We start from the raw sequence: 13,057 nt of genomic DNA, 5'->3' as shown, positions 1-13,057 counted from the left end.
CTTGTGTTTACTCCTGTTGATGGACACCTGGACTCTTTCCAGTTTTTGGCTCTTAAGAATAAAGCTGCTCTGACCATTCTTGTTTAGTCCTTTTTGTAAACATATATTTTAACTTCTCTTGGGTAAACACTAGGGAGTAGAATGCTGGATTTTACAGAAAATGCGTGTTTACTTTTTTAAAAAAACTGCTAGATCTTTTCCACAGCATTTGTATCATTTTATCCTCCCACCAGCAAAATTTATGAGACTGTTGGCTGTTTCACATCCTTGCCAACATGTGGTATTGTCAATTAATTTTACCTCTTTGGGTGGGCGTGTAGTGGTTTCTCCTTGCGGTTTTGTGTTTCCCTCATGAGTAATGAGCACACTTTTTCACGTGCTTATTGACCAATTAACATCTCTTCCTCTGTGAAGTGTCTATTCAGATCCTTTCTGCATGCCTTTTGAAATTGCCTTGTCTTCTGTATTGGTCTTTTTTTTAGTTCTAGGATTTCGTGGGTTTTTTTTTTTTTGGCTACGTTCGGTCTTCATCTAGTTGTGGTGAGCAGGGCCTACTCTTCGCTGCGGTGCGTGGGCTTCGCATTGCGGTGGCTTCTGTTGTTGTGGAGCACGGCCTCTAGGTGCGTGGGCTTCAGTAGTTGCAGCCCACCTTCCCTGGAGCATGCGGGCTTCAGTAGTTGTGGTGTGTGGGCTCAGTAGTTGCGGCATGCGGGCTCTAGTGTGCACGGGCTTCACTGTTGTGGTGAGCAGGCTCAGAGTTGTGGCACACGGGCTTAGTTGCTCCGAGGCACGTGGGATCTGCCCAGACCAGGGCTTGAACCCATGTCCCCTGCGTTGGTAGGTGGATTCTTAACCACTGCACCACCAGGGAAGTCCTTAGGATTTCTTTTTAGAGTCTGGGTAGAAGTCCTTTGCCAGATGTATGTTTTACAAATATTTTCTGCTTTCTTAATGATATCTTCTGATGAACAGAAGTTTTTAATTAAGTCTAATTTATCATTTCTTGATTTGACGGTTATTGCTGTTTATGTCCTAAGAAACCTTTGCTTACCACTGAGTTATGAAGATAGTCTTCTGTTTTCTTCCAGGATATTTAGCTCTTATGTTCTATAATTCATCTTGAAATAATTTTGGGGTATGGTGTGAAGTAAAGGTCAAGGTTTTTTTTTCCTTCTGTAAACCATTTGTTTATTATAGAAAACATCCTTTCCACTGGGTTGCTTTGGCAGTTCTGTTATTGAAAGTAAAATGACTGTCTACATGAGGGTCTAGTACTGGGTTCTCTAATCTGTTCCATTGATCAGTTAATCCTTAATACCCCACTGTCTTGATTACTGTACCTTGTTTTATCTTCTTCCAGTTTTGTATCTCTTTTTTACGATGATGTTGGCTAATCTAGGTTTTTGTATTTCCATATAAATTATAGAATCACTTTGTTAATTTCTATAATAAAAAGCTGGTGGGATTAATTAAATTTTTAAAAGAGGTATATAGGTCTATACAGATTTTCTTATTAATTTATTCTGACCATATTTTTTGTTGTTACCTGAGGCATAGTTATAATAGCTGTTTTTACTTCACCATCTGGGTTATCACCAGCGTTGGTCTCCATTGTTTTTTCTTATCACACAGTTTTGATTAGTCTACAATTGACAGCAAGAATCCAACATCACATTGAAAACTGTAATTATATCATTGTAAAATTTTTGGTGTATATTCTCTCCATTATCCCCTTGTCACTTCCAGCAAAAATGAGTGTTTTTACATGGTGTCTATTGTTTTTTTATAGGGCATCTTCTCTACATTCAGTTTCATCCAAGTCATTCCGGGATTTCTTACTAGAAGAAAAAAAATCTGTTACTGGCCAAAGCTCAGGAGATCATGTCAAAAAAGTTTGTTTTAAAGGAATTGAAAGTTCCCAGGCTGCAAAAGTTGTAAGGTAATAATCATTTTCCTACCTTAAAATGTGCTATGGTGGTTCTATATCCTTAAATAATCTTTAAAGGTAGATTTTTTTATACATTCTTTTACATTCAAAATTAACGTATTTTTTTTAAGATAGATAATTTTGGTATAATTGGCTTGCAGTAAATTGTATATATTTAAAGTATACAGTTTGAAGTTTGTCATACGCATACCCTCGTGCAACCATCATCACCAGCTATTCAAGTCAGTGCATAGATCCATCATTCTCAGAAGTTTCTTCATGCCCCTCTGTAGTCCTTCCTTCTCTGTCCTGTCTCCTTGCAGCTACTAACCTGTTTCTGTTATTATAGACTAGCACTGATATTCTGTAGTTTTATATCAATAGAATCATTTAGCATGTGCTTTTATAAAAATCTTTTACTTAGCATACATTTGGAGATTCATGCAAGTTGTTATGTGTATCAGTAGTTCATTCCATTTTATTGCTGAATAGTATATTTCTTTGTTTGGCTATGAACCCACCTGTTTATTTGCATCTGTTGAGCGACTTGGGCATTTCCAGCTTGATACTAATTTTAGATGTTTCATATTATAAATGCCTACATGAACCATGAAAATCTAAACACAGTTTCACCATGATCCGTAAATTCTCTTTATTATTCAAAAAGGAACCAGACATTCTTGGGGCATCAGATAGTTTTTTCTTCCAACATTGGCCTATGTTTCAAGTTGGTTAACTAAATGGAGGAGGTTTTGTTTTTTCCTATTTCTGCTAATATGACATCTCCCAAATAATATACTCCCTAGAGTGTTTGATTAAAAATGTTAGTTGTGACCAGATTAATAATTTTGTTTTCATAATGATAATTTTTCACTGTCAAACCTCTTTTTTTCCTCCCTAAACACTTTTTAAAAATCAAATCTCATGTCCAATTATTTTATCAAACAGGTAATATAAACTTCTCTGATTGAAGTAAGGAGAGGGGTCTGGGAATCAAACTAATTTAACCTCACCTTACCTACCTGTCCTGTAAGCAGCTCCTGAGGAACTGTCAGAGTCTTCCAAGAACCTTGGAAACTGCTGGTTTAGATGAACTGTTTAAACATAGTTTTATTTTTGATTTTGTGACTGGCTTTCCTATGTACATTTACAGCCAAAGTTCTTGAGCCACATACTTACAGTACAGAAAATCAGAGGGAGATTACAAAGGACCTGAAGAAGTCATCTGGTCTATCTTCCTAACTTTTCAAATACTTTTGAGCAGTGTAATGCTTTTTAGCAGTGTTAATGCTATTTTAAAATAAAAATCTTAAATGGAACCCTAACATACAAAACAGATAGATAAACCTTTTTACATAATGTTTACTTACGATATTAAGGCTCTTTTGATAGGCTCATAAATACAAATTGGGTGCAATGTAAGACGCTGTCTTAATGTTGACGAATATTTATTAGCTGCTCTGTATCAGACATTACACTAGGTACTAGAGTTACAGTGGTGAACTGTAACATAGCCCCTGCTCATGTAGAACTTAGTCCAAAAGAGAAGAGCAACCTTATTACAGAAATGATTAATTAAAAGAGTACAAGGCATTATGAAGAGGAAGTTTATCAGCCTCAATGTTCAATCTGTTTCTAATTTTGTCTAGTATTTATTTCAATTAGGATTTTCTTAATAAGTCATTATAAATGATGAGAACAAATCAGCTCCTTGGCATTCCATGTCCAAACTACATTCGAGTGCTCCTTGTATACATACACACACTTATACATATATATTTTATATATATTTACTTCATTAAATGTAGCATTACATATGTATACACATCTCATGAGGTTTTTCTATTCAAAATTTTAATTAGAAAAACATTTTAATTGGTTATTTATCATCCTCTGTAATGACGCTACATCTATTATATTTAAAAAAAAATGAAGTCTTCTGATAGAAGAAAAAACGTTAAGTTATATGATAAGTTATATGATGAGTGTTGTCCTGTAGACCATGTTTTTAAATAGAAAGACATAACTTCTTTATTTTTTCTACTTCAAGACACACAAATCTGCCTCTATTTGTATTCATCTTATCTTCCTTTCTTGTTTTACAGTAGAAGAGTTATCCTTCCCATCTATCCTTACCATCTAAGGCTAGGATTTATACCTGTACCTTGTATCTTAACCCCTTTCCACTTCTGAAGGCTTCAACTATTTAAGTAGATTTTTTCCCGTCTGGTTTTGAACATGCACAGGTCTCTCACATGTGGAACGGGTGGGGTAATCGATCCCCCACTTATCCCCCACACGTTTTCTAGCAATTGTCCTATTGTTACCAATTTCCTGTTTCCTTCACAGCCAGATTTCTCAAAAGAGCTGTCAGCACCCGCTCACTTCTCAATCCATTCTGGCTTCCAATCCCATTACTAAACTGAAACAGTTCAGGCTAATAAGTTCAGCAGTGACCTCCATATTGCCAACACCACGGACTTTTTACATGACTCGTAGTACTTGAAGTTCACTTATAGGTCGTCTTGTCATTTCACTTATATTCTTTCTATGCTGATATTCCTGAGCTTCTATGTTGAGTTATCAGCTATACCCTAAAGACTCAAAGTTAAATTGCCTGTCCACCTCTGTTATCTGAGCTTCACACTTAATTCTCCATCTGCCTACTCGATGTCGCCATCCTATTTGGATGTTCACAAATACCTTAAACTTTATGTCCAAAACCAAACTTAATGTTTTCCTCATAGCCTTATCATAAAACCAAAATCAAACAAAAACACAGACAAAACATAAAACCAGCCTATTCTTGATTTCTCTTCCTCGGTAAATGTCACTTGCAAGTCTTTGACATGTCCATCTTCTTCAGCAATTTCCATTCTTTCAGCAGGACATGACAGTTTTATCTCGTATTTCTCGGATCGATGTATTAACCTCATCTCCACTGCCATCACCCTCATTCAGACTGCTGTGATCTTTCACCTGGGCCATCTGAGTAAGCCTCCTAACTGGTCTTGCCATAGCTGTTCTTCCTTCTCTACAATATATTGAGCTAGTGTGTGTGGTGTTTTGTTTTTTTTTTTTAATGCAAATCTTAACCTCGTAGGATAGAAGCTAGAGTTCTTATATGGCCTTCAAGGCCCACATAGTCTAGCCCCTGCCAGCCTCTTTAGCTTTATCTTTTAAATAAGATCTCTTTATTTTAGCCACCTTGGCCTTCTCTTAGTTTCTCAAATACCAGTTACTTCTTCCCACTTACTTACCCCTTGAATAGTCGACTCTCCTCCAGTCTCTGTTCAGTCATATTTGAAGAAGTCTGACTTCTCTTATTCTCTTACTGGGTCAGTTTCCTGTTCTATGTCTTCATAGCGCTTCTCACTCATCACACTTACAGTTAGAGTGGTCCCTCCTTATCTGCGGTTTTCCTTTCCGTGGTTCTGGTTACCCGTTGTCAACTGTAGTCTGAAAATATTAAGTGGAAAATTCCAGAAATAAACAATTTTTAAGTTTTAAATTGTATGCTGTCTTAAGTAGTGTGATGAAATCTCTCGCCATCCTGCTCCATCTTACCTGGGACGTGAATCATCCCTTTGTCCAGCATATCCTGCCCGTTAGTCACTTAGTAGCCATCTGCGTTATCAGATAGATTGTCAGGGTATCACAGTGCTTGTTCAGGTAACCTGTACTTTACTTAATAATGGCCCCAAAGCACAAGAGTAGTGATGACAGTTCAGATACGCCAAAGAGAAGCCATAAAGTGCTTCCTTTAAGTGAAAAAATTGAAAGTTCTCCACCTAATAAGGAGAGGAAAAAAACTGTATCCTTAGGTTGCTAAGATCTATGATACAAGTGAATCTTCTATCCATGGCATTATGAAGAAGGAAAAAGAAATTCATGCCAGTTTTGCTGTCATACCTCAGAATGCAGAAGTTACGGCCACAGTGCGTAAGTTCCTAGTTAAGATGGAAAAGGCATATTTGTACAAGATATTTTGAAAGAGCGAGAGACCACATTCATATAACTTTTATTACAGTATGTTGTTATAATTGTTCTATTATTGTTGTAACTTTCTTACTGTGCCTAATTTATAAATGAAACTTTATCATAGGTATGTATGTATAGGAAAAACATGGTATGTATAGGGTTCAGTACTATCCGCAGTTTCAGGCATCCACTAGAGGACTTGGAATGTATTCCTGTGGAGAAGGGCGGAATTACTGTAAACTTACTATTGGTGTGATTCTTTGTTTAATGTTTTCAAATACAAGTATTTTAATGTCTCTAGTTTTAGCTGTATGTTCAGTGAGAGCGAGGAAGATTGATCTTTGCTCATCACTGATTAGAATGTTTCCTAGCATGTGCTCAGTGAGCATCTGGTGAATGAGAAGAATAAATGAAGCAAAATTTTAGCTGTTTCAAGTACCGTTTACTTCTAATGTAATGAGTTATATTGTATGCCTTAGATGTATAAATGTTAAGGTATGAACGTTACGATTGTTTTTGTAACATTTTTACATTTTAAGTATTGAATGTATTTTTAAAAATTTATTTTCTTTGGATATTTTTATTTGTCGTGGAACTTTAAAAATTTTAAGGATATGTGGTTTCATAGTTGATCGCTAGGGTGTGCTATAACATCAGGCTCTTAATTGTGAAAACTGGTATGTGCTGTTAGACTGCTTTGCAAATTTTAGTTAAAGGAGTGTGTGATAGTATCATGCTCTCTGATATATCATGCTCTCCATAGCTTGGTTGTTTGGCAAGTGGAAGTTAATGTTTTAAATAGCTGTTTGTTATCATCTGATCACTGAGAAAGAAAACAGCTTGGGTTTCATTTTTAATTTCATCATAGAAAATGTTATCATAGGAGAGCTTTTTTTAAAGGAAATAATAAAACGTAACAGATAAAGTAAAATATTAACTCAGCAAATTATGGGACACTAGATATACGTACAGTATTCTGCTGGCCTCTTGGGTATATATAAAAGTATAATACACAGGCGCATCCTTAAATATGTTTGAAATCGAGTTGGTAAGTCTATGCACACACGGAATTTAACTGACAGAGCAAGAATAAAACTGCAGTATAATATAACAGTGTTAGAGAAGTCCCAAAGCAATATATGACTAAGCGCTGTATGAGTGGTTCAGAGAAGGAAAAATGACAGTGGGCTAGAGTTGTCTGGAAAACTTCATTGAGGAGGAGGAAGGGCTTGAGTATTACGTTCATAAACACTTTTCCTATTCAGTCGCAAATATTTGATTGTTACATTTATGGCCATATGAATAGTGTTAGAAAAATATCGAACTATTTCATTGCTACTAGCTTTTGAACATAGGATGGGATTTTTAAAAGAAGAGAGGAGAAAGGGCAGTATAAACAGAGGAAATGTGGGAATTAAAGCAAGAAGACAAGAATGCTTATGATTCTTTAGGGAATCAGGGTGGCAGGGATGGAGGGCTCATCCTAGGAAATTCCACAAATAATAAATTCGTGTTTTAATTGTAGGAAATGTGATATTTTTCCCCCCAAGGCTAGGGAACTAGAAGAATGGCAGTGTTGTTACTTACTGATGTGAAAAGAAGGATAATGCAGTTTCTGTTTGTTTATGTTACTTCTGTATTCTTTTTCATTTTAATGTGTTTTCTTTCATTTTCCTTTCACTTAAATACCTCATGTAATTCTAGGCAGAAAATGTGATCTTGTGTTTCTAATTAGTAAGAAAAACTATGTGTGAGATAAAATCATTATATCACTCTAATTTTACATAAAATCTTTGTAAGTGGGATAATACAAAATTCTTTTTAAAAATAGTCAACTATGGGAGCAAAAAGTAATTTAGTTTTTCTCTTGAAGTCTAAATTTGGCAAGATTAATATTCTTCAGTTTGAACAAAAATCTTTGAAAGATTTTAGCCAGCCCTTTTATGATGGTTTTATTTTCAGAAGGCTAAATTTTATATGGATTATCTATTGGGATGTCTGTTTGTGTTGCAAATACCTAAGGCTTAATAATGCTGTTATTTATTGTTGGAAAGCTTATACTGTTTTTATAGTTGTTTAGTCATAGCTCTGTTTTATTTAGCAATTTTGCTTCATTGTAAGATGAAATTTTGACAGACTTATAGCTGTTTAAGTAAATTTATAATTAATGAGGTTATCCATAGGAAAATCATTAATGGAAAGAATTCTAACATCTTATGAAAACAGATTTAAGTCTACTGCTTACAGCAACCCTCTGTGAACCTTTCTGAAACGAGAACAGTAATGCCTATCATATGTGAAAGTACTTTATGAATTATAGAATGTTACATAGATAAAGCTGTTATGCTTAAGCTCTGATTGTGTGGCTTTGATTTAACAAGGCCTATACAAGATACTTTAGTCCTTATATTCAGTTCTGTTTGCCAGTGACATCATTTTCAAAGATAGGGCTTATAGTTGCTGCTTCTTACTTAACAATTAAAAAATAACTGGTTCTACATGATTTTTGCATTTCTTTGAACGTGTCAAAACACTTTAGCTGATCCCTAGACACCAGGATGATTTTTGAGCACCAGTTTATCATTATCTGTTATGCTATAATTTATTGTCCTAGAAGGCCTCTAATCTCCAGCCCTGACTGACTTAAGGACCTTTCAAGGAATTTAACCAAGGGGATTTGCATTTAGCCTGTCCAAGGTAGTTATCTATTCCATTAGAACATAGAATTTTCCCATTTATTTTATAGTCATTTTAGTTTAGATTCTTATCATCTCCTAACAGGTTTATCCCAACAGCTTTCTAGTTATCGCCTTGGCTTCATTTTTCTTCTGGCTGGAAGTCTTTTACTTCATCCTGGAGATTCTCTTATTTTTTTGGATGTCATAGGTCAGGTATCCGGCAGGATTCAAGTCATAGAACTTCATTAAAACTAAGAACCTAATAAGTACCCATTTTCATTTCATTTTGTATTTCAGTACCCACATCCGGAAGGAAGAAGTTATTAGTAATTCGAAAGAATAAGGAATTTTTTAAAGAGAAACTCTGCTTTTATTCTGTCCCATATTTAAAATCCTTTGGCTTTCTGCTTCAGTTATTATTCTCTAATTACTTTTTTTTTTTTTTACAAACAACTATGTTCCAGGTGTTTTGCTGGACACTGAGATACAAAGATGAAAGAAACAGAGTCCTGTACCTTGAGAGACTAGTCTAGCAGTTAAGACAGATGTGTGTGTGTGAAGTTTTAGAACAGTAATTGAAGTGCTCTGAAAAGAGGAAAGGTGATATTTGAACCAGTCCTTAAAGAATGAGAAGACATTTTTAATGGACTGTATTCTACACTACAGTGTATAGAAAATACACTGTATTCTGAGTGAAAAAGGCCTGGATTTGAGTTCTTTCCTTACCATTTCCCCAATTTGTGAGTCAGGCAAATTGTCGAATATTCTTTGAGTATTAGTTTCCTAATCAGTATAACGGAAATAATGCATGCTTTCTTCATGGAGTATTACAAAGATTAAATGAGATAATGTATATGAAAATACTGTCAGTAAATTTCCCCACTCACATCAGATTTAAACATTTTAGTTCTTACTGTATTTGTACTCTGACCCTACTATTTCATTTTAACTTATTTCCCTCCTAATCTCTTAATCCAATCATTCAGTTTATTGAACAACCTACCTTTACTTAAGCCAACAAAATCTTTTACTGTTCCATGTATTTGTATGACCAAAACCGTATCTCAATGCCACTCCTCTCAGCTTTAATGTCGTTTCCTCAGTGAAGCCAACAGTTTATACCCTCCTCCATATTGTTAATTTCTCCTGTGAATCCATAGTACTTGGTACATATTGGTATAAATACTAATTATATACTCTCACATTGCTTTGTCATTCTTAAATACCTTTTAGAAATCGCTTTTACCAGAGTTTTTTAGTGGAGGGGACTGAGTTTTAATCAGCCTGATTTTCAGTACCATAGTGCTGAAACAAACCCAATAAATGTGCATAAATGAATCAGGAAGTCAGTATTTTAGGCCCTGTTTGTTCACTTGCTGTTTGACTTTCTGTTGTTAAACCCAGCTAGACCTAAATTTGCTTATTGCTGAAAAGAGGGCATTGGATTAATCTAAGTAATTTCTATGTATCTTTCTGAGCATAGAATTCCACATTCAGGCCAGGCTCTGTAGCTCCTTTGTTAATTTTTCTCCTTACAGGAATGCTTCTTACCCCCCCTCATTCTATAGCCCTTTTATTGTCTTCTCCATGGTTTTTATAGTCCTTATAGTCAGTCAGAAGACCTTTAAGTTTGTTTTCTTAAATTCTTTTCTCTTGTGTTATGTTGTTTTATTGTTTCCTGATATAGTTTGTGAGTTCTTAGAAGGCAGATTGTGTCTTAAATTTCTGTCCTATCAGCCACATGTAACTCATGAAGTTAGAACACACCCTCTCACCATATACAAAAATAAACTCAAAATGGTTTAAAGACTTAAATATAAGACATGACAATAAAACCTCCTAGAAGAGAACATAGGCAAAATATTCTCTGACATAAATTGTACCAGTGTTTCCTTAGGTCAGTCTCCCAAGGCAATAGAAATAAAAACAAAAATAAACAAATGGGGACCTAATCAAACTTACAAGCTTTTGCATAGCACAGGAAACCATTAAAAAAAAAAAAAGCCCACAGAGTGGGAAAAAATATTTGCAAACTATGAGACTGACAGGGCTTAATTTCCAAAATATACAAACAGCTCATACAACTCAACAACAAAACGACCCTATCCAAAAATGGGCAGAAGACCTAAGTAGACATTTCTCCAAAAAAGACACAGATGGCCAATCGGTACATGAAAAGATGCTCAACATCACTAATTATTAGGGAAATGCAAATCAAAACTACAATGAGGTACCACCCTACACCAGTCAGAATGGCCATCGTTAAAAGGTCTACAGATAAATGCTGGAGAGGATGTGGGGAAAAAAAGGGACCCTACTACACTGTGGGTAGGAATGTAAACTGGTGCAGCCACTGGAAAACAGTATGGACGTTCCTCAGAAAACTAAAAATAGAATTACATATGATCCAGCAATCCCACTCCTGGGCATATATCCAGACAAAACTATAATTCAGAAAGATACATGCACCCCCTAGTTTCATAGCAGTACTACTGTTCACAATGGCCAGCAACCTAAATGTCCATCGACAGATGAATAGATAAAGATGTGGAATATATAAACAATGGACTATTACTCAGCCATAAAAAAGAATGAAATAATGCCATTTACAACAACATGGATGGACCTAGAGATTATCATACCAAGTGAAGTAAGTCCGAAAGACAAATACCATATGATATCACTTATATGTGGACTCTAAATTATGACACGAATGAACCTATCGAAGAAATAGGATCACTGACATAGAGAACAGACTGGTGGTTGCCGAGGGAGTTGGGGAAAGGATGGAGTGGGAGGTTGGGTTTAGCAGATGTAAGCTATTGTAATATGGAATGGATAAACAACAAGCTCCTACAGTATAGCCCAGGGAACTATATTCAATGTCCTATGATAAACCATAATGGAAAAGAATATTTTAAAAAAAGGAATGTGTCTGTGTATATATATATATATATACACAAACGTGTATAACTGAATGACTTCGCTGTACAGCAGTAATTAACACAACATTGTAAATCAACTATACTTCAATAAAATAATTTTCTGTCCTATCTATAATCCTTAGAGTATCAGAGTATTTACTGTATTTTTCTTTTTTTTTTTTTTTTTTTTTTTTGCGGTACGCGGGCCTCTCACTGCCGTGGCCTCTCCGCACAGGCTCCGGACGCGCAGGCTCAGTGGCCATGGCTCACGGGCCCAGCCGCTCCGCAGCATGTGGGATCTTCCCGGACCGGGACACGAACCCATGTCCCCTGCATCGGCAGGCGGACTCTCAACCACTGCACCACCAGGGAGGCCCTGTATTTTTCTTGCTTACAAAATTTAGACTATATATTATAGTCACAAAATTTGGCTGCTAATTGTTTCTGTATATTTTGAAGCTCAGTGCTAATTTGTCACTCTTATTCATAAATGTTACCAATATAAAACATTCTTCACAAAGTTGTCTGTATTTCCTAACATATGTTTGATTAGAGTAAATTGGCTATATGAATATTATTAGAAAAAACAGACCATATTTTTTTTGGGGGGAATATAGTTGATTTACAATGTTGTGTTAGTTTCAGGTGTACAGCAAAGTGAATCAGTTATACATATATCTACTCTTTCTTAGATTCTTTTCCCATATAGGCCATTACAGAGTACTGAGTAGAGTTCCCTGTGCTATACAGTAGGTCCTTATTAATTATCTATTTTCTATATAGTAGTGTGTACATGTCAATCCCAGTCTCCCAATTTATTCCTCTGCCACCCCGTTTCCCCCTTGGTAACCGTAAGTTTGTTTTCTACATCTGTGTCTCTGTTTCTGAAAAACAGACCATTTCTTGCAAGACTTTCCCCATGGTATTTTATACACAAGATTTTATAACTACCTACAGATTTTTTTGTTGTTCTTTACTTACAATTTCACAGGTAAGTCTGATTGCATATATTAATTTGTCTTCTGAGTCAGGGCCTTGCAATTCCTCCTCTGTATTTCTATTAATAAGCAATTTTACTAATGGTACTAGAAGCTTTAATCTTCAGTTTTTGTTGTTTTGCAGATGTTCTACTCATGGTTCCCCAGGACCAGAAGGCAACCATAGGTGTACCACTTCTAGATAGGTAACCATAGGGGTACCACTTCTAGATAGTCCCAAGTAAGGTTAATTGATTAGCTTTGGGACCTCAAAGCTAGACTGCTTTTTAGCACTGAGAGAGAATATTAAGAAATTGGGAATAGTAGAATGTCTTATCTGAATACTTTCTGCTCCACAGTTTGAGTTACCTTTCTGTTTAGTTATATAGCTTAGCTCCATTCCAGTTTTTGGTGTTTCCAAAGTTTTCTCTACAGCACCAATCCAAAGAAAATACTAGTTCTCCTTGTTTCTGTTTATCACTTTGTCATTCTGCAAGTTGAATGCAAAAGCTTCCAGGTCCCCTTAATATTATAGGTCACAAGGAAAAAACGTAACACTCTTAAATTTAA

The 13,057-nt window shown here is 35.6% G+C and overlaps 1 protein-coding gene across 9 annotated transcripts in view; it reads left to right on the top strand.

Annotated features, from left to right (window-relative positions):
- Positions 1-13,057, top strand: part of IBTK (inhibitor of Bruton tyrosine kinase) — a 95,295-nt gene that overhangs the window by 77,177 nt on the left and 5,061 nt on the right. For 4 of the 9 annotated variants that reach the window (XM_022590317.3, XM_022590316.3, XM_089921777.1 and 1 more), the window contains one exon: positions 1,790-1,939. In XM_022590317.3, coding sequence (XP_022446025.1) covers positions 1,790-1,939 — 150 coding nt within the window. Of the gene's footprint in view, positions 1-1,789; positions 1,940-5,751; positions 12,694-13,057 lie in introns of those variants that run through there. The other 5 variants (XM_022590319.2, XM_022590318.2, XR_016395139.1 and 2 more) reach the window with 4 other exon arrangements.

Source organism: Delphinapterus leucas, chromosome 12 (assembly GCF_059928025.1).
Source record: "Delphinapterus leucas isolate spDelLeu-1000000601 "Yukka" chromosome 12, BTC_Dleu_Yukka2, whole genome shotgun sequence".
Lineage (NCBI taxonomy): Eukaryota > Metazoa > Chordata > Mammalia > Artiodactyla > Monodontidae > Delphinapterus > Delphinapterus leucas.
The sequence above is the reverse complement of the archived record's forward strand: the minus strand, read 5'-3'. Positions and strand labels throughout refer to the sequence as shown.